The sequence below is a fragment of the Papio anubis genome, chromosome 17, assembly GCF_008728515.1.
Source record: "Papio anubis isolate 15944 chromosome 17, Panubis1.0, whole genome shotgun sequence".
Lineage (NCBI taxonomy): Eukaryota > Metazoa > Chordata > Mammalia > Primates > Cercopithecidae > Papio > Papio anubis.
In genome coordinates this window covers 46138822-46165070 of record NC_044992.1, presented here as the reverse complement: position 1 = coordinate 46165070, position 26249 = coordinate 46138822, and the positions used below count along the sequence as shown (strand labels likewise).

At 50.8% G+C, this 26249-nt stretch overlaps 1 protein-coding gene and 1 long non-coding RNA gene across 4 annotated transcripts in view; one reads left to right on the top strand and one right to left on the bottom strand.

Annotated features, from left to right (window-relative positions):
- PLXDC1 (plexin domain containing 1) overlaps positions 1–21855 on the top strand; it is an 86290-nt gene extending 64435 nt beyond the window's left edge. The window contains exons 8-14 of one of the 3 annotated variants that reach the window (XM_003912917.4): positions 1016–1111; positions 5808–5889; positions 9905–9965; positions 11029–11164; positions 16179–16214; positions 18656–18816; positions 21023–21855. In XM_003912917.4, coding sequence (XP_003912966.1) covers positions 1016–1111; positions 5808–5889; positions 9905–9965; positions 11029–11164; positions 16179–16214; positions 18656–18816; positions 21023–21142 — 692 coding nt within the window. In that variant the 3' untranslated portion in view covers positions 21143–21855. The remainder of the gene's footprint in view (positions 1–1015; positions 1112–5807; positions 5890–9904; positions 9966–11028; positions 11165–16178; positions 16215–18655; positions 18817–21022) is intronic. The other 2 variants (XM_009190486.4, XM_021928288.2) reach the window with 2 other exon arrangements.
- Positions 8174–25771, bottom strand: LOC103878818. The gene is made up of 4 exons (XR_639170.4): positions 25489–25771; positions 10314–10420; positions 9880–9952; positions 8174–9266 (listed from the first exon to the last, which is right to left on the bottom strand). It is a non-coding gene; the product is annotated as an uncharacterized LOC103878818 (long non-coding RNA).
- Positions 25772–26249: the final 478 nt, after the last annotated feature.

Genomic DNA, 26249 nt, shown 5'->3' with positions numbered 1-26249 from the left:
AGTGATCCACCTGCCTCAGCCTCCCAAAGTGCTGGGATTACAGGCGCGAGCCACCACGCCCGGCTGGGCTGCCTGCCTTTCAAAGTTGAAGAAAACCAACCCCAAGTCATGGTTCCTGGGTGGCCTAGAGAGAAGTATCAGAGCACCTCAGATTGCCATTTTAAAAGCAGCCTTTTCATCTACAATTCCAGCTTTTTCCTCCCGAGGGTGTTGTGGCAGGTGTTTCTGTCTTTCCACTCCACAGACAAGAAACTGAGGTCCAAATGACTTGCCTAAGGTTATCCAGCAAGTCATGAGCAGAACTAGAATGAACTTGGGTCTCGTGACTCTGAGGTCCTGTGAGAAGTTTCTGCAGGGACCGAAGTAGGACTTAAGCCTGGCTCCAAGCCCTGAGGCTTGCTGGGTCATTTGTCCATCAGGGGTGAGGTGGATGGTGGACAGCAACATGCAAAAGTCAGCCTGTCCATCTGCAGACATTCACAGAGCACTCCGCAAGGTTCAGGACCAGATGATCATGGTCTCACACATCTCCAGCCTCCAAATAGACCCTCGTGTCCACACAGTGTGGTGAGTGCAGTGGGACAGGGGGCACCTGGCCTGAGTTGAGGAAAGGAGGGAGCTGGCCAAGGAGGGCTGCTCAGGGGAAGTGGCCCTCAAGCTGGATCTGCAAGGATGAGCTAGACAGGGACAAGAGGTGGAAGAACATCTTGGGTCAGGGGAATAGCAGTTGTGAAGGCGCAGAGGTAAGGGGAAGCAAGCACGGGATCTCCTTTGTTCTGCCTCCCAGAGCAGCCAGGTCTCTGCGTTGAGTCACTTAGCCTCACACCACGATACTCTCCTCTCCAGGTCCGCACCTGTCCCTGTCTCCAGCAGTGCCAACATCATCGTCCCAGGCTGCTGGGGGCACTTACTGCCTTCAGTGGCAGCAGGCTGACCTGTCAGGCTCTCTGGGAAGAGGCCTCGATGCCCTCTGCCTGTGACATGCTCCTGACAACAGGCTCTGCCTCTGTTTCAGAATCTCGGCGAAGGAGCATCTTTGAATACCACCGCATAGAGCTGGACCCCAGCAAGATCACCAGCATGTCAGCCGTGGAGTTCACCCCATTGCCGAGTGAGTAGGGGTCATTCCACCATCTCGGAAAGAGCTCTGGAGTCAAGCAGACGGGCATCAGGTCCCAGGCCCATGGCTGACTCCTGTTTTGTGCAGCCATCTAACTTTTCAGGGCCTCCATCTCTCTTTTGTAACCCGGGCCTGATGCCACCCCCCTCCCAGAGATAGGGTAAGGGTGAGAACCACCTAGGTGGAGTTAAGCACGTTGGCTGCAGCTCTGACACTGACGGGTCCATTCCAGGCCTGGGGTGGGGGTGAGGGCTTGATCTAGGACAGCTATTATTATTCCCACATAACTGAAACCCAGGAAAGCTGTACCTCTGAGAACACGTAGACTGAGCCCCCAGAAAAGGTGATCCAGGAACTGGATGGGCCCCAGTCTGTCACTGTATTCTCTTTACAGGAGGTGATGGAGGGATTTAGCAGGTGGCCTCCATAAATCATGGGGCCCTGGCCCTCTGTACCCCACTCACCCACGCTGAAGGCAGCCATGGCCGAGGCCCCACCTGCTGTTGTGGAGCCCACAGGATCCACGGTGGATGCTCTTCGGGATGGGGCTGGGACAGCTGAGAACGTGGGAAAGAGGACAAGGAGGACAGCATCATCCTTCTTGTTTTTTCTTTTTTTGAGACAGAGTCTCGCTCTGTCACCCAGGCTAGAGTGCAGTGGCGCATCTCAGCTCACTGCAAGCTCCGCCTCCCAGGTTCATGCCATTCTCCTGCCTCAGCCTCCCAAGTAGCTGGGACTACAGGTACCCGCCACCACGCCTGGCTAATTTTTTGTATTTTTAGTAGAGACGGGGTTTCACCATGTTAGCCAGGATGGTCTCAATCTCCTGACCTCGTGATCCACCCGTCTTGGCCTCCCAAAGTGCTGGGATTATAGGCGTGAGCCACCGTGCCTGGCCCCTCTTGTTTTATGAAGGTTTTCATTTCCTCTCCCATCTTGTGGTGCCCCCAGCTTCCTGCTGAAGCCATGGCCTTCTCCCTGCCTCAGTGGCATTTCTTCTTCTTCTTCTTTTTTTTTTTTTTTTTTTGAGACAGAGTCTCACTCTGTTGCCGAGGCTGGAGTGCAGTGGTGTGATCTCAGCTCACTGCAACCTCTACCTCCCAAGTTCAAGTGATTCTCCTGCCTCAGCCTCCCAAGTGGCTGGGATTACAGGCACCTGCCACCATGCTGGGCTAATTTTTGTATTTTTAATAGAGATGGGGTTTCACTCTGTTGGCCAGGCTGATTTTGAACTCCTGGCCTCAACTGATCCACCTGCCTTGGCCTCCCAAAGTGCTGGGATTATAGGTGTGAGCCACCACCCCTAGTTTTGGGATTTCAGGCGTGAGTCACCGTGCCCTGTGTTGGAATTAATTATAGGCATGAGCAACCACGCCTGGGCTTCAGTGGCATTTCTTGCCTCTCTTTACTCCTGCTTCCTCTTCCTCGGAGGTTCTGAGAGCAGGGGATGGAGAAACAAGAGGAAGAGAAGGAGAGAGGATCTTCTTGAATGCTAGGCCACGTCTCAGACAGGGCTCAGCAGGTGTCTTTCCCTAGAGAACAGGAAGGACCCAGACACCGGGGGGTCACAAGGCTGGGACACTTTAGAGGTCACAGCCATACCCCAACCCTATCACTCCATCAGGGCAGAAGGCCCAGAGCCTGAGAACAGGGCTCCTCTAGGACTGGTGAGAGCAAACCTCAGGCTCTATGATGTGGATAAAACTGCATTTAGAAGCAAGGACATCCAAGGGCAGGACTGACTGCCTGGGCGGAAGCAGTGGAAATGTTCTGGGAATGTGTTTCTGGGACACTGTACATTTAAGGCACTTCTCACCCCTCCCGTGAATTTTGTAAGCATTTAATAGGATTCGGGCCATCTGAAATGCCGATGAGAAATAAAGGTTGGTAGGTGTTATGAAACCCCAGGAGGATCCCAGGAGTTTCTCTGTGGCTGGTTTGGCTGGAGTCCTTTTTTTTTTTTTTTTTTTTTTTGAGACGGAGTCTCGCTCTGTCACCCAGGCTGGAGTGCAGTGGCTGGATCTCAGCTCACTGCAAGCTCCGCCTCCCGGGTTTACGCCATTCTCCTGCCTCAGCCTCCCGGGTAGCTGGAGTACAGGTGCCTGCCACCTCGCCCTGCTGGTTTTTTGTATTTTTTAGTAGAGACGGGGTTTCACCGTGTTAGCCAGGATGGTCTCGATCTCCTGACCTCGTGATCCGCCCATCTTGGCCTCCCAAAGTGCTGGGATTACAGGCTTGAGCCACCGCGCCCAGCGGCTGGAGTCTTTTAAGGAGCCTTCAAAGTCACTGGGAGAGGCAAGGGCAGGGTTCCCTACTGGATGCAGCTGGCGAAGGAGGGGTAATGCTATCAAGGCTGTGATTTGGGTCCCTGGGAGGCCAGATAAAGAGAAAACTCTCTGCATCCCCTGGCTTCTCCCTTGCCATTTGGGTGAGGGAAGGATTTGTCCAGGTTACTTCGGAGGGGTGAGGGGCTTATCTCCAAGCCGTTGTATTCTGTGGCTGGTCCCTCCTGGTCCCTCTTCTAGGAGAGACCCATAAAAAAGTGGCCTGGGGTGGGACTGAGAACTGAGGCAGGGGCAGGGGAGACCCACAGTGAGACCTCAAGGCTAAGAGCTTGAACTCTATGCTCAAACAGACCTTGGTTCAAACCCAGACCTCTCACTCTCAGCTCCAAGACTCTCTCCAAGCTTCAGTTCCCTGCTCCATAAAATGAGGATAACAAGAGCACTTATATATTGATTCAACATACCATGTGCCAGGCACTGTTCCAGACCCCCTGGATACACAGGGAACAGAACAGCCAGAGAGTGCTCATCCTCCTGCACAGGGCAGCCCCTGCTTCTTTCCTGCCCGTGGCTCTTTCCATCCACTCTCCCAGGGCCTTCAACATCATGGCAGACAAAAGGACACTGCCACCCACTGCCAGTCCCTCCCAGAGTGACTGAAGGTGGTCACACTGTGCCCACACAGCCTCTCTCCCACTCACCAAGGGCTGGTTCTCAGCTGCCATCTTGCTGGGGCTCCATGTCATGTACATTGGCTCCTGAGTTAATGGATCACATGAGAACTCACGCAGGAAGAAACGCATGCAATGTTGATCAAATGAGTGGTCATTTTCTGTTGCTAATTGTCACTCTTGTGGCTATCAAGGTGTTCTGTTCTGTTGCTTATAAGATAAGCCCTTCTGCACACAGCTGTTCTAGGTGAGTGCCTGTCTCTCTTTGCAGTAAAATATATGGTCTTTGTGACAGCTACTTGCCACTCAGAGGTCATCTGGTTCATTAAACTGAGTAGCACTGGATTGCAAGTGAACAGCTCTTAAATCCAGCCCCCATGCCTACTGCACCCCCTGCCCTGCTGCTCCCCTGCCTGACCTGTGCCAGAAGGGTTCACGCACCCTCCAGCAACCTGGTCCCACTAATCTCTCTGCTCTCTGGCTCTGTCCTGCCCAGGCTGGGCCCCAGATGTCGCTCCCTCTTCATTCCTACTAATTCCAGCCCCTTCGCTCTACACAGCCTGGTAGCAGTTCTGGCTGCTGCTGGGACCATGTCTGGGCCGTTCTCCTCCTGGCTCTGCACACAGGACCTTTCTGCCTTGACTTCTTCTCCCCCAGGAGAGCTGTTCTCTCCCCATGGACCGAACATCAGGAGTGGGCAGTGAGTGCCCCCAGCAAGCACTGGGGGGCAACCAGAGCATCTTTTAAAACAATAACTGTTATTGTACATATTTCAGGTATACAACATGATGCTATGGGATGCATATAGACAGTGAGAAGGTTACCATGATGAAGCAATTAGCATATCCATCATCTCACAGTTACCTAGATTTTTTGTTCTTGTGGCAAGAGCATCTAAAATCTACTCATTTAGCATGAACTCCACATACAGTACAATTTTATTACTACAGTCCTCATGTTATACAGTAGATTCTAGCCTTGTTCATCCTACATACCTGCTACTTTGTATCCTCTGACCTTTAAAAAATCCCTTTCAACCCTTTGTGGGGTATATACCTGGAAGTAGCCAGGTGTGGTGGTGGGCACCTGTAATCCCAGCTACTCCGGAGGCCGAGGCAGGAGAATCGCTTACAGCACCTTGTGATTTGCCTTCATAGACCTCATGACAATTCTAATTCTGTAGTGATTTTTGATTATCTGTTTAGCGTCTGTCTCCCCATATGAGTCTAAGCCCTAAGAAGGCAGGGACTAGGTCTCACTGCTGAATCCCCAGCACCCAGTTTAGGGCCTGACCTTCTGGTGAGAAGGAAGGAAGCTAGGGAGGGAGGAAATGAGGGAGGGAGGGAGGGAGCAAGGGAGGGAGGGACAGAAGAAGGAAAAAAGGGAGGGGGGGGGGGGGGGGGGGGAGGCTGAGGCAGGAGGATTGCTTGAGCCCAGGAGTTTGAGGCTATAGTGAGCCATGATCAGGTCATTGCACGCCAGCCTGGGCAACACAGCGAGACCTCATCCCTTAAAACAAAAAAAAAAAAAAAAAAAAAAAAGAAAAGAGAAAAAAAAAAGAAGTTAGGAATTGGGGCTGGTCTGGACCAAGGGAGGTGGCATTAATGACCTCAAAGGTCCCCTTGAAGTCAGGGGCCCCACAGTTCTGTAAATACCAGGAATTCAGAGTTGCACCCTTTGGAGCCCATGGAGAGGCTCAGTGCTGAGTGGCCACTGCCTTCTCTCTTGCAGCCTGCCTACAGCATAGGAGCTGTGACGCCTGCATGTCCTCGGACCTGTCCTTCAACTGCAGCTGGTGCCATGTCCTCCAGAGGTTTGTGCCCAGGGTTACCCACTGACTCCTACTGGCCAAACATGGATGAGGGGAAGAGGGTGGCACGGCCCCGCTCCCGGCCTCAATGCCCACAGTCGGCCAACATTAGAGTATCTCTGGCCAGTGCCACTCTGATTCTTAGGACAAGAATATGGCCTGGGGGCTTCTGGAAGACCATTCAGGGATTCCAGCTGCTCGGGCTTCCTCCTCACACCCAGGAGGGGAGGATTCATCCTGGAACGGGGCTTCTCAGAGTGGTCCACAGCTGTGGGCATCAGACCTTGGGCTCCAGTTAAACATGCAGATTCCTGGGACCCATCCCAGACCCTCTGTCTCAGGATCTCTGGGAGAGAACCCAGGAAGCTGCATTTTAACATCATGCCTCATCTGTAAACAAGTGTCAGAACTGCCGGTTCACAGACAAAGTCTGGTCCAAAGACCCATGACCCCAGAACACCACCTCAAGAGCTTTCTTGGGCTGCAAGGGATTGTTCTGAAGACCAGGGGTGTGGACCACAGGCATCCATGGAAAGTTGGGGGAGCTAAAAAGCTGTGTTTGCTTGCTTTTAGAAGCTCAGAACGTTCTGGGTGAGATTCAGTTTCAGTGATAAAGTTCTTAAATCCATCTCCACTTCCACTCCTTGTTCTGAAATCGTTTCCTCACAGATTAGACTCAGAATTCAAGCTCTGTTCCCTGTCCAAGATAAATAAATGACAGGAGGAGGGGGAAGAAAAAGATTTCCTTGGGGACTAGAGTTCTCATGAGAGTGGGAAGCCCTATGAACTCCCAGAGCTTTTAAGGCAATCTCGAAAATTGCTAAATTATAGTCTCTGAGTTCCCGTGCAGCTGTGGTGCTGTTCCTTTCCAATGCTCCTTTCCAGTGCTTGCTTGCTTGCTTTTTTTTTTTTTTTTTTTGAAACAGAGTTTTGCTCTTGTTGCCCAGGCTGGAGTGCAATGGTGCAATCTCGGCTCACTGCAACCTTCACCTCCCGGGTTCAAGTGATTCTCCTGCCTCAGCCTTCTGAGTAGCTGGGATTACAGGCACACACTGCCACACCCAGCTAAATTTTTTGTATTTTTTTAGTAGAGACGGGGTTTCGCCATGTTGGCCAGGCTTGTCTCAAACACCTGACCTCAGGTAATCCACCTGTCTCGGCCTTCCAAAGTGTTGGGATTACGGGCGTGAACTGCTGCCCCTGGTGCCAATGATTTCCTATGCCTCCACGCCATGGCCCACTCTGGAGTCTAAGGGTAACATTAATTCCAGGATTCCTTTGCTCCTTTCCAATATCCTGCTGCAAGTGTAGAAGTTCTCACCTTTATAGGCAGCCTGCCTAGCACACGGACACGGCTCTGGGCCCTGAGGGGATGGGGTGTGTCCATCAGGTCTCCCAGGTGTTCTTCCCACCAGCTGTGCTTTTATTCACTCTCTTGGGGGCCTCAGATTGTTTACCCTGTAAAATGGGCTGGGGTCATGTGATTCAGGAAGATGTGGGAACAAACACACTGTTATTTAAACTCCTCAAACAGTTTTTGTTTTGTTTTGTTTTGTTTTGTTTTGAGACAAGGTCTTGCTCTGTCATCCAGGCTGGGGTGCAGTGGTGCAATCACAGCTCACTGTGGCCTCAACCTCCTGGCTCAAGCAATCCTCCTGCCTCAGTCTCCCCTGTAGTTGAAACCACAGGTGCACACCACCACATCCGGCCATTTTTCTAATATTTTGTAGAGATGGGGTCTCACTTTGTTAGCCAAACTGGTCTTGAACTCCTGGGTTCATGTGATCTGTCCTCCTTGGCCTCCCAAAATGCTGGGATTACAGGTGTGAGTCACTGCACCCAGGCTATCAAGAAGCATTTTTACAAAGCATTCAGCGTCCTTCGCATGATACTCACAGAGCCTCAGAAAGAATACCTAAGATAGACCCCAGGTTGGTTCTTCCTGGAGCAGAGCATTGCAGAGTAGTCTGCAGACTGTGAGGCTCTCCTTATACCTGGAGGGCTTGTAAAATGCAGATTCCTGGGCCCCATCCCACTGAATATGATCCTCTGGGACCAGGATCCCAGGAATCTGATTTTTGAAGTTGTCCCTCTTGTACCTTTCAAATTTGAGAACCATGGTCTCAGCGATGGAGAGATGGCCTCAGATGAGCCCTGGGATCCTGGGGCTGCCTGCCACCACATGACTCAGCTTTCACAAGCACTGAGCCATGAGAACTGCAAAATGGGTCAGATGACAGCCAGACCCTCCCATCAATGCAACCCCCATTTAAAGCATACGCCCAAATTCAGAGACCATGAGTTTAATGAGGGTTGGGCCCTCCTCAGCATTAGGAGGTTGGTCAGGCTGGGGGAAGGGCAAGGCCTCTGATTGTGTGCATCTGCAGGGGTTGTGTCAGCAGAGAGGAGCACAGAGAAACTCCACCCGGGGAAGCACGGCTGGTGCGAGTTGGAAACCATCCCATCCCCAGGCGCCGCATGGGCCTGGGCTCACTCCTGCACACTGTCCTTTCTTACAAGCTCTCTGAAGCCTCAGCTGCAACTGAGAGCTGAACCCAGGTCCCCAAAAACCCGGAGGGCAGGGCCAGCTGACATGGTCTCTCTGGCAACAGCTGCAGTCAGTCCCCGCATGGTTCTCTGCTCCTCTCCCTCCACCCAGTCTGCCTTTCACAGCCTCCCAGAGCTTTCCTCCTTGCTCTTGGGCTGGAATGGATTTAAACAATTTCATCTCTCATGGCAGGTGCCCCCGCCCCCTGCCATGGCCCAGTCTGGAGTCTAAGGGTAACGTTAATTCCAGGATTAGCTCCAGAAACGGGGGTCATAAACCCATACCAAAGGCTCAATCTTTTAAAGAATCAGTTAGCATGGTCTAAAAGAACTTTCTTTTTTTTTGTTTGTTTGTTTTTAAGAGACAGGGTCTTGCTCTGTCACCCAGGCTGGAGTGCAGTGCTGCCATCATAGCTCACTATAGCCTTAAATTCCTGGGCTCCAGCAATCCTCCTGCCTCAGCCTCTCAAAACGCTGGGATTACAGGCATGAGCCACCACACCCACACTAAAAGAAACTTTAGTTCTCAGCCTCCAATAGCCTTCCTAATCCTCCATCCCCCAAAGTAGTAGGCATACAGGGCCTGACAGAAGGAGAGTGTGGCTGGCTCAGTTCAGCCATCCCTGCTGCAGGGGGAGCAGCTCAGAGCCCAGAGGCATCTGTAGAAGGAAAGACTGACAGCTCTTGGCAAGCCTTGGCCCTTGGCCTCACCGAACTTCAGTGGGTGCTGGTGCAGTTAACCTGCTGAGAGTTCCTTCTCGGCACTGGTGGTTCATGATGTTATTCTTCCTATGCAGATGTCCCTGGGCTTCAGTAGGGCTTGGAGGGTTCCCCTAGCACCAAAGAGTAAAGAACAAAAAGTTGGGAATGATCCATGGAGAGCATTCTCTGGTGCATCATCATGCCCCCATCCTTTCCCTACAGGGGTGCTTGGTGTCTTCCACCCAGCTGAGCTGCCCAGTGCCCTCTCTGGAGACCCTTGTCAGCCAGTTGTAAATCTCTCCCAGCCTCCGGCAAGATCATTTCTGCCCTTGAATGATCACCTGGGAGGTGTTGACTAAATCTGCTGATGCCTACCTTTAGCCCCACTCTCCTTCCCAAGGTTAGGCCCCTCAATAACCAGGATGAAAACACGTATGTGAATTGCCTGGATTCTCAGCAGTGTCATGGCAGCTCACAGTCAAGACGACCTTGAGGATCACTGGAGCTCATGCAGTCCTGCTAGCCCCTACACCTACTCATGTGGGCAGATGAGGCCTTGGTCCTGGGGAGCTGGGTCAGAAGGAAGGCAGGGATGCCACAAATACCTTCATCTTCCAGGGAAGTAGAGGGAACAGGAGTGCCTGACTACCTCAGCCTGGGGACCTTAGCTCCTCTTCTCACTATCAGCAGAGAGTTGTTACTGAACAGTGAAAGGGGAGGGCTTCTTTGTCGATCCCATCATACCTCTGACCTTTTGGTCCTCCTGCAGATGCTCCAGTGGCTTTGACCGCTATCGCCAGGAATGGATGGACTATGGCTGTGCACAGGAGGTGAGAAGCATAAGTATCGGCTGCAATTCCTGTGCCAGGTGGTAGGGAATAGGAGGGAAGCCGGTAGAGCCCGCTCCTGCAAACTCCTCTCAAGGTGGCATTAGCTCTTGGCAATATCCTCCCCTCTATCTGAGATTTCTTTTCCAGACTGCCCTGAGACAATGAGACCCACTTTGGAAGGTTTCAGAGGGCTCTGTGGGTCTTTGAGGCGAGCATTCTGATGCCTTGGCCTTAAGTGGGCAGCTCTCAAGGAATTCTTTTGGTGCATGCAGAGGGGATGTTAGGCATGGCCTCAGCCACTGCGGGCTCCTCTGGGAGACTGTGCACCTGCTGACGTTAATGACGCACCTGCTGAGCCTCTGGTCCTGTGGCTTTTGAGGAAGGCAGTCATTCTGGAAGTAAGGAGGGTGGTTCCGGGCATCTCCTTTTTAGAATCCCATCCAGGTTCCTTCTCGCTGCAAGAATTTTCCAGTACACTCAACACTGATTCTGGATGGAAAGCATCCTATTCTCACACCATAGACTAACACAGATGAGTCTATTCATCTGTGCCCTCTTTTTTTTTTTTTTTTTTGCCCCCTCCCTTTATCTCTTCTTGCAAAGCAAGCATGCTGCATGTGCCAAGCATGTGACTGTGAGCTGCCCTACCCTCGCTCTTATTTAGGCTGACCCAGAAGCTGGGGCCATTGCCCCCATTGATCAGAGGGGAAAATGGGGGCTCAGAGAAGTTTAATGAATTGGCCTGCATCTTGCAGCTAGAAGGTGATGGGCCCAGCATTTAAATATCAACTCTCCAGAGCCCATGGCCATGCACTCACCACGGTCTATTTATTAGTCTGAGTCTGGGCTTAAAAAAAAATCTTGTCCAGCCGCCTACTTCTGAAGTTAGCTGTTGGTGACCGTTCAGATTTGCTCTATTTATTTGAGATTGGCATCTCAGCTCCTTCCTTGAGGAAGGATTTGAAGCAGCTGACAGATAAATTGCCCTGTAAGATAAGATGCTTTCAGGATGAAGGGAAAGGTGTAAATGCATTCAGGACACAGCACTGGCTCTCTCCTGCAGGCAGAGGGCAGGACGTGCGAGGACTTCCAGGATGAGTACCACAACTCGGCCTCCCCTGACACTCCCTTCAGCCCCTATGATGGAGACCTCACCACTACCTCCTCCTCCCTCTTCATCGACAGCCTCACCACAGAAGGTAAGTCCTGAGCCCAGGTGGGGAGCAGAGAGGAGGCCAGGAAGGAGAGCTACCCCTCTGGGCCCCCCGCCTCTCTCCCTGACAGCGATGATCTTATGGGATGGGAACTGCCCCATCCTTTTATAGCTAAGGGGGCCTGAAGTTCAGACTGTTTAGGTCACTTGCTGGTGAGAAGCAGAGGCAGATTCAGAACTCGAACTCTACTCCTAGGCTCTAACCACTGTGCTGGCCCACATCAGGGCTACAGACAGAATTCACTGTGAAGAGGGGAAAAATTAATATCCCAGCCCAGTGCCAGGTATTTTATATAACTTATCTCCGCTAATCTTAATAGCAGTCCTCACAGAACCTGAAAAGGCTCATCCCTGTAGCAGATATGAACTCAATCCATACACTCAGGTGTGAGAGAAAGGCTGCCTTGTTTTTCTGTAAGTTCCCCCAGCTTCTCACTTTCAGGCCCTGGAGTGATGGATGGGGAATTCCACCTCAGCTGTCCATCCACCCTGACTATTCAGGTCTGGCCGTCCAGGGGCTTCCCTGCTACCTGGAGGCCTGGGGGTCTTGGTTGAAGCTGCCAGAGGTCCATCCCCCTGAATGCACCAGGCAGTGTCCCAGGAAGCCTTGTGCAGGCTCCTCTGGCCCCAGGCCTCAAATCTCTTCCCTTTCTCCCATGCCCCCTCCAGGATTCTGTAGCTATGTCTGAGACATTCCTCTCTTTTATCCTTTTTCAATACCCTGCATCGCAGCCAGGCACAGTGGCTCACACCTGTAATCCCAGCACTTTGGGAGGCTGAGGTGGGCAAATCACCGGGTTCGAGACCAGCCTGGCCAACATGGTAAAACCCCGTCTCTACTAAATATATAAAAATTGGCCGGGTGCGGTGGCTCACGCTTGTAATCCCAGCACTTTGGGAGGCCGAGGTGGGCGGATCATGAGGTCAGGAGTTTGAGACCAGACTGGCCAACACAGTGAAACCCCATCTCTACTAAAAATACAAAAATTAACTGAGCGTGGTGGTGGGCGCCTGTAGTCTCAGCTACTCGGGAGGGTGAGACAGGAGAATTGCTTGAACCTGGGAGGTAGAGGTTGCAGTGAGCCAAGATCATGCCACTGTACTCCAGCCTGGGTGGCAGGGTAAGACCCTGTCTCAAAACAAAACAAAACCCCGCATCCAGCTTTGAAAGCCCCGTCCCTTTAGGCTAAGACTGAAAGACTTGTGGGTTCTTTATAGCCTCCCCTGAACCAAATATCTGCTTGAAAGGAATAATGATAACAAGGAAAGGAAAGAAGAAAAAAGTTAATATTTTAAAACATTATTCAGCCACTATTTTCTTCCCCCTCTAACCCTATGTTAGGAATTTTTTTTTTTTTTTTTTTTTTTTTTTTTAGACGGGGTCTCACTGTTGCCCAGGCTGGAGTACAGTGGTGTGATCATGGCTCACTGCAGCCCCCAACTCCTGGGCTCAAGCAATCCTCCCACCTCAGCCTCCCAAGCAGCTGGGACTACAGGCATGTACCACCATACCTGGCTAATTTTTAAAAAATTTTTTGTAGAGATGAGGTCTCACTATGTTGCCCAGGCTGATCTCAAACTCCTGGGCTCAGGTGATCCTCCTGCCTCAACCTCTAAAAGTGCCGGGATTATAGGCCTAAGCCCCCATGCCTGGCCCACAGTCCTTTCTTATAGATAAAGAAAGAGGCTCGTAAAGGGGCAAAGTAGGTTATTGAAAGTTATGTGAGGGGTAAGTGGTGAGATGTTCTTTCCACAGTGTCCCCTTTCTTTTTTCTTTAGACCTAGTCTCGCTCTGTCACCCAGGCTGGAGTGCAGTGGTACAATCTCAGCTCACTGCAACCTCTGCCTCCCAGGTTCAAGCAATTCTCCCACCTCAGCCTCCCAAGTAGCTGGGACTACAGGCGCACACCACCACACCCGGCTAATTTTTGTATTTTTAGTAGAGATGGGGTTTCGCCATGTTGGCCAGGCTGGTCTCAAACTCCTGACCTCGTGATCCACCCACCTCAGCCTCCCAAAGTGCTGAGATTACAGGCGTGAGCCACCGAGCCTGGTGTGTCCCCTGCCTTTCCTAGAAAACTAGAGAACAAGGGCAGGGACCCATGGACCTGGCTGGGGGTAAGTTGTGGAGGAGAATGAATGAATGATAGGAAAGCACCAGCATTTTTGGGGACCAACTCTATGCCCAGTAGGGTGCTAAAGTGGCATGTAAATTAATATTCAGTCCTCCCAACAATCCTGGATCTTGACACTGTTATATCCCTGTTTCATAAAGGAGACACTAAGGCTCAGAGAGGCAGATGACTTCCCAAGGTCACACAGCCAAGAAGGGATAGAGTCAGGTTTCATCTAGCTCCAAAAGCAGAGATCTTTCCCCTCAACCCCATTGCCTCTCTTGGTGCTGAAAGAAATGGAAAAGGCTCTATGTGAATTCAGGGTCAGGGTAGAGTAGCAAAATGTGGGAAAGTGAGGCAGATTGCGACAGCTCCCATCACTCTGAAGTTGCTCCGGAATAACAAGGAGCTGGCACTGAGAGCAGAGCATGCGGTGCTGCTGCAGGGGATTCAGTGAAAAAGAAGTAGAGGCTGGGAGAGGAGGCTCACGCCTGTTATTCCAATACTTTAGGATGCTCAGGCAGGCGGATCACTTGAGCTCAGGAGTTCAAGACCAGCCTGGGCAACATGGCAAAACTATGTCTCTACCAAAAATCAAAAATTAGCTGGGCGTGGTGGCCCTTATGTGTAATCCCAGCTACTCAGGAAGCTGAGGTGGGAGGATCGCCTGAGCCTGGGAGGTTGAGGCTGCAGTGAGCTATGATTGTGCCACTGCACTCTAGCCTGGGTGACAGTGAAACACTGTCTCAAAAAAAGAAAAAGAAAGAAAGTAAAAAGAAAAGAAAAGAAAAAGAAGCAGAAAGAAACTTTGCCCTTTGGGGAGTTGGTGACTGAGTCCAGGGGTAACCTTCCAGTCAAAGAAAGCTCCTCTTACAAGGAGGTAGTCCCTGCTTAGTTACCACCAGTTAGCCCCCTAGGCTTACTGAGGGCATGTTCTGAGCCCAGCACTGGGCCAGGAGGGCTGCAGACACACCCTGCCGCATCCAGAGGGTTTAGCCAGACAGTGTCTGGTGGAGCCACAGTGTCAGAGGCTAGAAGGGGGGCTGTGGTGGCATGGGGAGCCCAGGGCACGCCGCTTGGGGGCCAAGCCTAAATCCTGACTTGTTATTACTGAGCCCCGTGGGCTGTCCTACAGCCCACCACGTAGGTCCTCTGTCCTACAGAGGCAGTGAGTTCTGTCTGCCAGTTTTATTATCTGTGTGCATCCCCTGCCAGCTCAGGAATGGGTCTCACTTCTATGTTTTGTGTAATGGTTCCCAACAGAAAACATTCATTAGAGTAAAAAGTGAAGACAGTTAGGGCTCTATGTCCTTCCAGTCCTGGAAGAGGTGGCAAAGATTGTGAAGTTACATCTGTAAGAGAAAAAACTTTTTGGAGTGTGGTACGGGATCTTGCTATGTTACCCAGGCTGGACTTGAACTCCTGGGCTCAAGGATCCTCCCGCCTCAACCTACTGAGTAGCTGCAGGTACGTGCCATTGTGCCTGGTTTATAAGAAAAAACATTTTTAATGATGACTTCCCCCGACATGCCCAAGTTGCAAGGCATCTTGGCAGGACAGCTTGAGTCACTCTCCTGCCTGTGTGGTTACAGCCCACACAGGGAGACTTGCAGAGGCAGGCGTGGGATAGAGTCTTTCCCGTCCATTCTATGAGGGTACAGGCTCCAACAGGGAGATGTGAACGAAGGGACCCAGCAGGGGCCTGCCTGGGCAGGACAGAGGTAGAAAGCAGCAGGGCAGGAGGAGCGGGAGACATGGGGGCTGGATTTAAGAGCTGTTCACTCGCAATCAAACGCTACTCACTTAAATGAACCAGAAGACCTCTGAGTGGCAAGTAGCTGTCACAAAGCCCATGCATTTTATTCCAAAGAGAGACAGGCACTCACCCAGAACAACTGTGTGCAGAAGGGCTTATCTTATAAGCAACAGAACAGAACACCTTGATAGCCACAAGAAGTGACAACTAACAACAGAAAATGACCACTCATTTGATCAACATTGCATGCATTGCTTCCTGCGTGAGTTTAAATACCTTGTTAGGCCAGGTGAGGTGGCTCTCGCCTATAACCCCAGTGCTTTGAGAGGCTGAGGTAAGAGGATTGCTTGAGCCTAGGAGTTGGAGACCAGCCTGGGCAACACAGTGAGACCTTATCTCAAAAAAATATTTTTTTATTAGCCAGGTGCAGCTACTCGGGAGGCTGAGGTGGGATGGTCACTTGAGTTCAGGAGGTCAGGGCTGCAGTGAGCTGTGATTGTACCACTGCACTCCAGACCGTGTGATGGAGCAAGACCTCGCTCCATAAATAAATAAATAAATAAATAAAGTTCAGGTGCTTAGGGCAAGAATCTTCAGTCATTTACAGCATTCTCCTGACATGAAACTCTTGCTTGTCTTTTCCCATAAAAATCTGCTTGAGAAGGAATCATAGGAAGGGTGGACCCTTGAAACTTACTTAGAAAGCCACAGGCGACAGGTCTCGAGGTATAGACAAAAAGTGGGTTGGGACTGTCTCCTGCACACTGCAGTCCCAGGGAGTCTCCAAGCTGATCTCACCTTGTGACACATACAGTCCCTCTTCAGACCCATACTCAGCTCTCTATTGCCCTGCAGAAGAACGTGCACAGCCTCCTATTGCTCTCTTGGCAGCCGGCCCTCCACTCCCAGCCTCATCTCTCACCAGCTGCCGCTCATATACTCCCCACCCTCCAGCTACACTCAACTGCTGTGTGATGTTGAGCAAGTCTCCTCCCCTCTCTGAGCCTCAGTTTCCTTACCTCTAAAATGAAAGTTTGGGCTGAACCTCCCTAAAGTCCCATCTGGACTCAGAGTGACAAAGGCCGTAATGAGTCCACTAATCTTGCTCCTTCTGTCCTCTCTCTTTGAAGATGACACCAAGTCGAATCCCTATGCAGAAGGAGATGGTGAGTACAGAACCACCTGCCCTCAGCGTCAGACCCAGCGCCTCTTGGACCCACCCCAGAAGAGGGTGCAGCAGCTGCCTGCACTGTTTTTATGAGTGCGGAGAGGGCGCAACTGCAGCCTGAGCATCCCAGACCTTCTGCTGGGTGGGGAGGCAGGGGTGCTTCTGGGTACAGGTGCCCTAGATTGAAGGAACATGTCTACCCAACATTTCTCACCTCAGCCATGAACCTCCTGTGGTTCTTCTCCTGGCTCTCTGCCCTTGAATATTCACTGCCCAGAAAGGAGTGGGAGGAGGGGAAGGACTGAGCCAGGGCAGGCATGGGTGGGGCCTGTGGCCATCCCCTCCGATCCCCACGGGCTCATAGTCAGCAAGGGGTGGAGAGCAGCTTCTTTCCTCACTCAGGCTGGCAGAGGACATAAAATGGTCCACTACAATTTTTGCAGGGTACCAGAAGGTGGGACTCACTGCAGCCTCCTAGGATTACCTAGAAGGATAATCTCCTTTCTGAGGGTGGGAGCTGCCCCCACCTCCCCTGCCCTTTGCCCAGAGCCAGCTCAGGCCTTTGTTGCAACCTGTGTAAGAGTAGAGATGAAAGTGCCTTTCAACCCCAGGGCTGGAGATTGTCATCTGGGCTTCCAGCAGGAGAGGAAAGATTATTAATGCAGCACAGTGTGATGGTGTCCCCCAGCAGAGATGGAGCCATTGCTCCTCCATAGGCAGTGGGTGTGAGTGTGTGTGTGTGTGTTGTGGGGGTGGCTGGGCCATAATCCCCTCACTCTGCACCATGTGCTCATCAGCAGAAGCCCTCATCATCAAATCATCAGAGCCACTGCAGGCTGCGGGCTGATTGCCATCCAGGTCAGGGGAGGTTCACTTGGGGCATTTCACCTCAGTCCTCCCACCTGTTGGCAGACAGAGGCCCTAGCCATGCCCTGGAGTGCCCCAGGAGAGTTTCTCTCCTGGGTGTCCTCTGCTTACAGAGTGCAGAGTAGAGCAAAGGGGATGGGGAGGACAATGATTTTGAGTGCATGCAACATCCCATTAAAACTCACCACCCCTAGCTGCCTTCCAACCCACCCACTAGCTGTGTAGGAAGAATGCAACATTTTTGTTGCCAGCCTGCTCATCTGTCTTCTCTACCTCATTATCTCCACATTCCTTTAGGATAGGGTAAAGAGGCAAATAGCCACCCCAGGTAGTGTCAGGCAACTAGGTTTTTTAGGGGTGGGCACTGAATTTGTGTGTCTGTGGGGAAATCACTTAACCTCTCTGTTATTTCCATTACCTCAGTCATGCACGAAAGGGGTTGAGCTTCCAGCTCTGTGGAAAATACTCTCTCCCCCGGGATGTATTTCAAATGCCTAGGATGTTCTCAGAGAGTGCCTGTTGGCTTATTGGCTTCCAGAGGACCTACATCATTCCATATACTTTCTTGGAGCTTCTCTGACGGGCCTGCCAGTTTTTTTGTTTTGTTCGAGATGGAGTCTCACTCTGTCGCCCATGCTTGAGTGCAGTGTCACGATCTCGGCTCACTGAAACCTCCGCCTCCTAGGTTCAAGCTATTCTCCTGCCTCAGCCTCCTGAGTAGCTGTGACTACAGGAGTGTGCCACCACACCTGGCTAATTTTTGTATTTTTAGGAGAGATGGGGTTTCACCATGTTGGCCAGGCTGGTCTTGAAATCCTGACTTCAGGTGATCCGCCTGCCTTGGCCTCCCAAAGTGCTGGAATTAGAGGAGTGAGCCATCACGGCCAGCCCCTGCCAGTTTTTCTAAAAGCTGAGGACACAGAGTTGAATAAGACATCATCCTTGCCCTCCAAGAGGTCACAATCTGGGAGTGGACAGTGATAGGAAAAACTATGGTCATTTGCCATCATAATAGCTAATACTTATTGAAGTCATCCAAAATGGGAGACATGGTCCTCAGTGCTTGACATGAATCATGTCATTTTAACCTTCACAATAACCCCATTAGGTGGGTATTATTATCCTTGTTCAACAGAAGTGATAATGAAGACAGAGAAAGGTTAGATAATTTGCACAAGGTCACACAGCTAGTAAGTGGCAGAGCATAGATTTCAATCCAGGCAGCCAGATTTCAGATCCCAAACTCTTAACCCTCAGATGCCCTTTGTGAATTCCTTAATAGCACTTATGTAGTGGCACAGATATCAGAGAGAACTTCTCTTATGATCCTTATTAGACATTTGGGGCAACTTTTAGGTGATTTTGGAAAACTACCCAGATGGTGTCAAGCACAACATGAATGCCTTACTCATAATGATTCCAACTCCCACCCAACCTCTTCCTGTATTTGATACGAGGACCCAAAGGCTCTGTCGGCTTTCATCTCTGAGACTTTGTTAGAACCCAAGACCCCATGGTTCCACCTTCCCTGCTCCCCTGCAGCCCCTGCCTGCCCTAATGATCTCTCCACAGGCCTTCAGAACAACCTGTCCCCCAAGACCAAGGGCACCCCTGTGCACCTGGGCACCATCGTGGGCATTGTGCTGGCAGTCCTCCTCGTGGCGGCCATCATCCTGGCTGGAATTTACATCAATGGCCACCCCACATCCAACGCTGCGCTCTTCTTCATCGAGGTCCGTGTCATCTGTGGCCGCAGGGCTGGCTGCCATCCGCTTCTGCGTCAGCGTCTCCTGGGCCATTTGTTCCCTGCCTCTCCCCTTCTCCCTCTCCCCTGCCACATACCTGAGAAGACCTCATCCACCCCATCCTGACACATTTCGAGATAGCTGGCGCCCATTAAGTCCTGCACCCTGAGAAATCAGCACCTCAGAACTCCCTCGGCCCTCCTGTCCTGTGGAACAACCCCTCTGCTTTTGTTCCCTCAGAAAAGAATCCCCGGAGGAAAGAAAGAAGGCCACAGTGCCACACAGTGCCCATCTAGTGGCTGTGCAGCCTATCTCTAGTGATTTATGGTCTCATGCCCAAATGCCAGGCTCAGTTCTTACTCAAAGCCATGATGGAACCAGGGTCTCTGCCTCTTTTGCCTACTGATACCTGCCTTTAAGGTTAAAATTGAGGGGCACGTGCAGTGGCTCCTTCCTAAGATCCTAGCACTTTGAGAAACCGAGGCAGGATTACTTGAGCACAGGAGTTTAGAGACTTACCTGAGCAACAGAGCAAGACTCCGTCTCTACAAAAATTTTAAAAATTATCCCAGCATGGTGGCACGCACCTGTGGTCCCAGCCACTTGGGAAGCTGAGGTGGGAGGATCCCTTGAGCCCAGTGGTTTGAGGCTGCAGTGAGCCCTGATCATACCACTGCACTCCAACCTGGGCGATACAGGAGACCCCATCTCTAAAATAAAAATGAAATAGACAAGTGAAATAATGATAAGAGCTGCCCTCTGAGAGCTTTAGTTGAGGATGCTAAGTTTTGAACGTCTCATTTCTGAAGAGCCAGCCTGAGGGGCAGCATGGGATGTGAGGCTCAGCCTCCTTCACTTGGGGCCGCAGAGCTCAGCAGCTCCTGCCCCCAATCCTCCACTTCTGGCTTCTAAAGTTCCCCACAGGGTGCAGCAGTGGTGCCTCTGTGACCCTAGTCTCCTCCACATGGGTCACGAGCCCACCAGCCTCATTACCCACAGGCCTAGGTCATTCCCCCAATTTCTTTTTCTTTTTCTTTTTTTTTTGAGATGGAATCTTGCTCTGCCACCCAGGCTAGAGTGCAGTGGCATAATCTCGGCTCACTGCAACCTCTGCCGACCGGGTTCAAGCGATTCTCCTGCCTCAGCCTCCCGAGTAGCTGGGATTATAGGCACGTGCCACCACACCCGGTTAATTTTTGTATTTTTAGTAGAGACGGGGTTTCAGCATCTTGGCCAGGCTGATCTTGAACTCCTGACCTCCTGATCCACCCGTCTTGGCCTCCCAAAGTGCTGGGATTACAGGTGTGAGCCACCGTGCCCGGCCCTATTTCCCCAGTTTCTTAGGAGGCTTAGCCATTCTGAAGTCTTAGCCTACCTGGGTAACACCTGGGAATTGCAGATCCCCAGGCCACAGGGATTCTGATAGGGCAGGTCTAAGGCAGGCCCAGGAATCTGCATTTTATTTATTTATTTATTTATTTTTGAAAGTCTCACTCTGTCACCAAGGCTGGAGTGCAGTGGCACAATCTTGGCTTACTGCAGCCTCTGCCTCCGGGGTTCAAGCAATTCTGGTGCCTCAACCTTCTGAGTAGTTGGGACTACAGGCTCGTGCCACTACACCCAGCTAATTTTTGTATTTTTAGTAGAGATGGGGTTTCACCATGTTGGCCAGGCTGGTCTTGAGCTCCTGGCCTCAAGTGATCTGCCCACCTTGGCCTCCCAAAGTGCTGGGATCACAGGCATGAGCCACCGCACAGGCCAGAATCTGTATTTTAATAAGCCCCCTATTGACTCTGATGTGGACCCTATGCTACCTTGGAGGGTTATCTTGGCATTTCCAGATCCTCAGGCATCATTCCAGCCATCTCTGAGCCACTTCCTCACATTGCAGTCCCAGGTCTCCACTTGGTGTATTGCTGAATCTTTTAGCTATGAGTTCTACAGACCACGCAGTGAAAGATAAAGTGTCCTCCTTCCACACTTTAGCTTCCAGCAGGTTTCCCAGTGGTTGGGGGATCACAGCAGGGAACATTTTAGGGAGAGGGTCCCTGAAGGTCAGTTGTGTGGCTCCTGGTAGGCCCCAAGTGCCCCAGGGCCCTTGTAAGAGAGAGCCTTCGTTGGCTCTGTCGCTCAGGAGTGTGGGGTCCCCATGGTGGGGGCATGCCCGCTGACTTTGCCTCTGTGCCTTCTGCAGCGTAGACCTCACCACTGGCCAGCCATGAAGTTTCGCAGCCACCCCGACCATTCCACCTATGCAGAGGTGGAGCCCTCAGGCCATGAGAAGGAGGGCTTCATGGAGGCTGAGCAGTGCTGAGAACACCAGGTCTCCCTTGTGAAGACTTTGAGACCACAGAAAAGACAGTTAAAGCAAAGAAGAGAAGTGACTTTTCCTGGCCTTTCCCAGCATGCCCTGGGCTGAGAAGAGATGGTGGTTTATGGCTCCAGAGCTGCTGCTCGCTTCGTCAGCACGCCCCGGATGTTGAAGAGGGGGCCAAAAAACAACCACATGGATTTTTTATAGGAACAATAATCTAATCTCATCCTGTTTTGATGCAAGGGTTCTCTTCTGGGTATTGTAACCATGAAACAGCAGAAGAACTAACATAACTAACTCCATTTTTGTTTAAGGGGCCTTTACCTATTCCTGCACCTAGGCTAGGATAACTTTAGAGCACTGAGATAAAACGCAAAAACAGCAACCATGCCATTTGCAAAACTAACTCTGGGATTAAAGGGGAAGCATGTAAACAGCTAACTATTTTTGTTAAAGATTTATAGGAACGAGGAGGAGGTTTGGCTGTTGTCACATGAGAGACTGTTAGCCAACGACAAGGAAGTTCCGCAAACCTCCCCTGGACCCTTGCTGGTGTCCAGATGTCTGCGGTTGTCAGCCCCTTCCTTTCCCCCGACCTAAACAGAAAAGACAAGGCAAAACCCACATAATTTTAAGACAGTTCTTTAGGACATTAGTCCACCATCTTCTTGGTTTGCTGGCTCTCCGAAATAAAATACCTTTCCTTGCTCCAACTCCTTGTCTCTCAACATATTGGCTGTCACGCAGCAAGCAGAATGAATTTGGACTCAGTTACAGGCTGTCAATGGTCTGCTCTGTAGCAGTCTCAGAGCCTCCCGACCTGGAGATGGCCAGACAGCCAGATCCCCTGCTCCTGGCCACCTAAAACCCCTGCATATGACACAGGTTAACTAAAGTCAAGACTGGGGCTGCTGCATTCCAGGGTCCCTAGACTCACGCTGGTCCTCAGCCGGGTGTGGTGGCTCACACCTGTAATCCCAGCACTTTGGGAGGCTGAGGCAGGCGGATCACCTGAGTTAGGAGTTTGAGACCAGCCTGGCCAACATAATGAAACTGTCTCTACTAAAAATACAAAAAATTAGCTGGGTGTGGTGGCACTTGCCTGTATCCCAGCTACTCAGGAAGCTGAGACACAAGAATCACTTGAACCTGGGAGGCAGAGGTTGCAGTAAGCTCAGATAGCACCACCGCTCTCCAGCCTGGGTGACAGCAGAGCGAGACTCCGTCTCAAAAAAAAAAAAAAAAAAAAAAAAAAAAAGGCTGATCCTCATGGCTATAGAGTTGGCGTCTTAGCCCTGGCTTCTGTAGCTCTGAAAGCCTAAAGAAGGTGTTCTCTCCATCTGTTAAACACAGTACAGCGGCTCTCAGCCCTTGGGGCATGTTATCATGGGAAGGAAGTAAAATAAGAGGAGAGAAAAGAACTCAAGGGGGAACTGCATTTTAGGCTTTGCTCTCTTACCTTGCCCTTTCTGCTCAGAACCAATAACTTCTGCATCAAAACATGTTACAGCCTGCATCAAGGGCTTTACCCCAACCTGCGGCCCAGCTTTCCCTGAGCGAGCTTGCTATGCGCAGCCACATTTACCATGAGGGGCTCCCTATTCTGATGGCCTGTTTGGTGCCGAGTTTATTCACTAGCCTGTTCTGGTGTCAGTGCCTGTACATACCTCCAAAGGCAGGACTTGCCTGATAAATATTGTTCCTCCTCTGAACTGGATTTTATAGGCATTAAAGACAAGTCGGGTGGCTCAAGGGCTCCTTGAGACATACCTAGCAGGGAACTGCAGGTGGATTCTGTTGAGCGGCAAAGCGCCTGAGTGGTTGGGACACAGGCAGCTGGCATGGAAGGGATGTTTTTTTGAGAAAGGGACTCACTGTGTCGCCCAGGGCAAGGATGCCCAAATACACCAGGTTGGGGAGGCACCTACTAACCACTTGCTTTCCCTGGAGCCCGCATGTGTCTGTGGGGCGGGGAGGCCTAGGGTTCTACGGCTGCCTGGGATGGGTGTGCACAGTGTGTGAAGTACCTACCACCTTGCCTTGCTAGACTGTCAGTCAGTTGCAGGGCTGGCCACAAGACCCATGTCTCCATCTGGTCACACTCCATAGCTACCCAGTTAACCTGCTCTAAACTTTGGAGAACTCCAGGATCTGTCCAAGAAATGCTTATCTGGCCAAGCATGATGGCTCGTGCCTGTACTCCCAGCACTTTGGGAGGCCAAGGTGGGAGGGTTGCTTGAGCCCAGGGGTTTGAGACCAGCTTGGGCAACAATAACAACAAAAATGCCAGGTGTAGTGGGGCGCACCTGTAGTCCCAGCTACTAGGGAGGCTGAGGCAGAAGGATCACTTGAGCCTGGGAGGTTGGGCTGCAGTAGGTCATAATCATCATAATCATGCCACTGTACTCCAGCCTGGGCGACAGAGTGAGACCCTGTCTCAAAAAAAAAAAAAAAAAAAAAAAAAGAACAGAAAAAGATAATGCTTACATTGTCAGGGATCCTATAGACAATCATCATTAACTCTATGAGATGCTTGGTTCTATTTTTTGGGAGACTCGGTCTAAGTGTTTTGGCTTGAGAAATCTGTAGGCTTCTCTTGGTGACACATCTCTAGTACTTTTTGTCATAAACAAACAGGCCGTCTGCCGCCAAATACCTCCACTCCCCATGCCACTGACATCCCATGGGTCAGCCAGGCTTGCTTTGACTCAGGGCGAGGCATCTGGAACTTTCTCTACCTGCAGGGGCTAGCAGCAGAGGCCTCTCTGCATCACCACCCCTTCCTCCACTCCTGACATTCTTTCCCTTCAGGGATCTAACATGGTTGGCCGAGCTCCCAGTGGGGAAACATGTGCTAGAGTTAGGGAGTGGGACAAGTGGTGCCGTCCATGGAATCAGGCCACAACAGGAACTGGCCATTTGAGACACACACAGGTGGTAGATGCTTTGCTGGTGGGCTGTGCTTCCCTCATCCAGAGAGCTCTGTTACAGCCCACTGTGTCCTTCAGAAGCTTGAAAGGAACCCAAATCTTTGCTGCGCTGTCCTTTTTCTTCCTCTAATTCAGACCCTCCTTCCACCAGCACCCCTCTACCTCCACCCTCAGCTCTTCCTTGCCTGGTTTATGAAGCAGGGCTGAGGCCCCACGTTTCCAACTCTTGATTGTCACTCGCATCCTCACAAAGGATAAACCACGGAGCAACTGGAAAACCATCAGCCAAGCATTCGGATGAGTCTGGTTATTGGTCCACCTCCGACCAGATTCCCTTACACTTAACTCACTTCTTTCTTTGGCAATGACCCTCATGACATGTATAAAAGGGTATGACTAAGAAGAGGCTGTGATCTAACATTTATTTGCTGCTATTTTTTACTCTGACTGGGGTGAGCTCTAGATTTTAATTCCAAATGTTCTTCAGAAGCAGCCCCAGCTCATCACTGGGAAAGAACTGCCCCTGCAAACCAGCTAAATTTGAGAGTTTAAATTCCCTGCCCCCAAAACTTCTCACAGAGCTGGGGAGTTGGTGGCAACTTTCCAAGTCAAGGTCTTGCTTAGAAAGTCCTTCACTGCATGACCAGGTGCAGTGGCTCACGCCTGTAGTCCCAAGTACTTGGGAGCCTGAGGCAGGAGGATTGCTTGAGCTCAGGAGTTCAAGGCTGCACAGAGCCACAATCATCCCACTGCATTTGTTTAAAAATAAATTTTTAAAATTTGTGTGTTTCATCAGGGGTCTCCTGTATCTGTGTATGTTTGTGTGTGTGTGTTTGTATACAGCCTTGTCCAATGTTTTTAGCAATAATATATGCACACACAGGTATTTTGTTGCTAAAGAGATTGGACAAGGTTGTAGCTGTGCTCAGGCTTCAGCTTGGTTTGTTAAATTAAGAGAGAGAGAAACAATGACAAGAGCTGCTGGCCAACCACACTATTCAAAAAGCAAAGTGTCCACCACTAAAGTTGACCATTCATCTGGTTGCAGGCAAGGCTAAGGCTCTCTCTCCTCTAGTTCCTGGAATAGACTCACAGGTTGGCATGAAGCACTGATTAGGGGCTGCACTCAGACTCCCTGGCCATGCGAACCTACACCAGAAGAGTCAGTGTCACAGATACGATGCGGCCAATCTCTGTCTCCAAAAACCTACCTGAATTTAGTGATACAATTAGAAAGATCTGGAAACTGAGGGCACCCAGCCTTTTAAAACACAATGTATTCACGTGTTTAGTGTAAACTGTCTGCATGGATTCTCGGTGTTAATAATAAAAGGAAGCACTCTTTTACAACTCCTGCTGTGTGCAAAATAAAGTGCAAAGGATTTGGGGTGGCATTCTGAAGACCACCACACATACCTTGGTTCTGATGGCTGCTGGACTCCAACTTCTTCACTGAGACATGATCTTGGGAACAGCCTCCAGCTATCTGCTCATCAGAGGTGCTTTCTTTAACCTCCTGCACCACCTCCAAGAGAAACAGCCTAAAAAGAAACGCCAGCTGTTTACTTATATTGGGCCCGTAAATCCCTGGAAGTAAACCCCGTGCATTTTTGTCTACTGTCTGAGGACACACAATAAATCTGAGAAAGTCTATGCTGTCACATTTCTGGATGCTTTGCATTTGAACAACTTTAGCCGCCTCATTGTGTTTTTATAACTTTGTGGTTTTACTCACAAAACATGGTTTAGCGAACCAAAACAAAGAGAGGAAAAATGTGAACACCTCACAGCCAAAATCAGTGATGCTAAATTTCAGGCTCCAAACAAGCCAATTTATAAATAAACATGCTGTGTCTGCCAAATCAAGAGGAATGTGTTAAGAGAAGACAATGTAAACTGATGGAGAAGGTGCTGAGCTGGACAGGGAGTGGGAAGGTGGGAGCTTGGCCTCAGCCCTGCCCCTGAGTAGCTGGGTGATGTGGGCCAAGTCACTGGACTTCTCTGGGATGGCTTCCACCTCTGTGAAATAGGAGGTACTAGACTAATTGGTCTAAGGTGGGACCTAAGCAATCAGCTGTCTGGTTCTTTTTCAGGTCACACAGCAACTTAGACCAAAGCATGTCTTTCTCTTTCATTATCCTGATAGGGGGACCAAATTGTTCTATCCAGGACTCCCC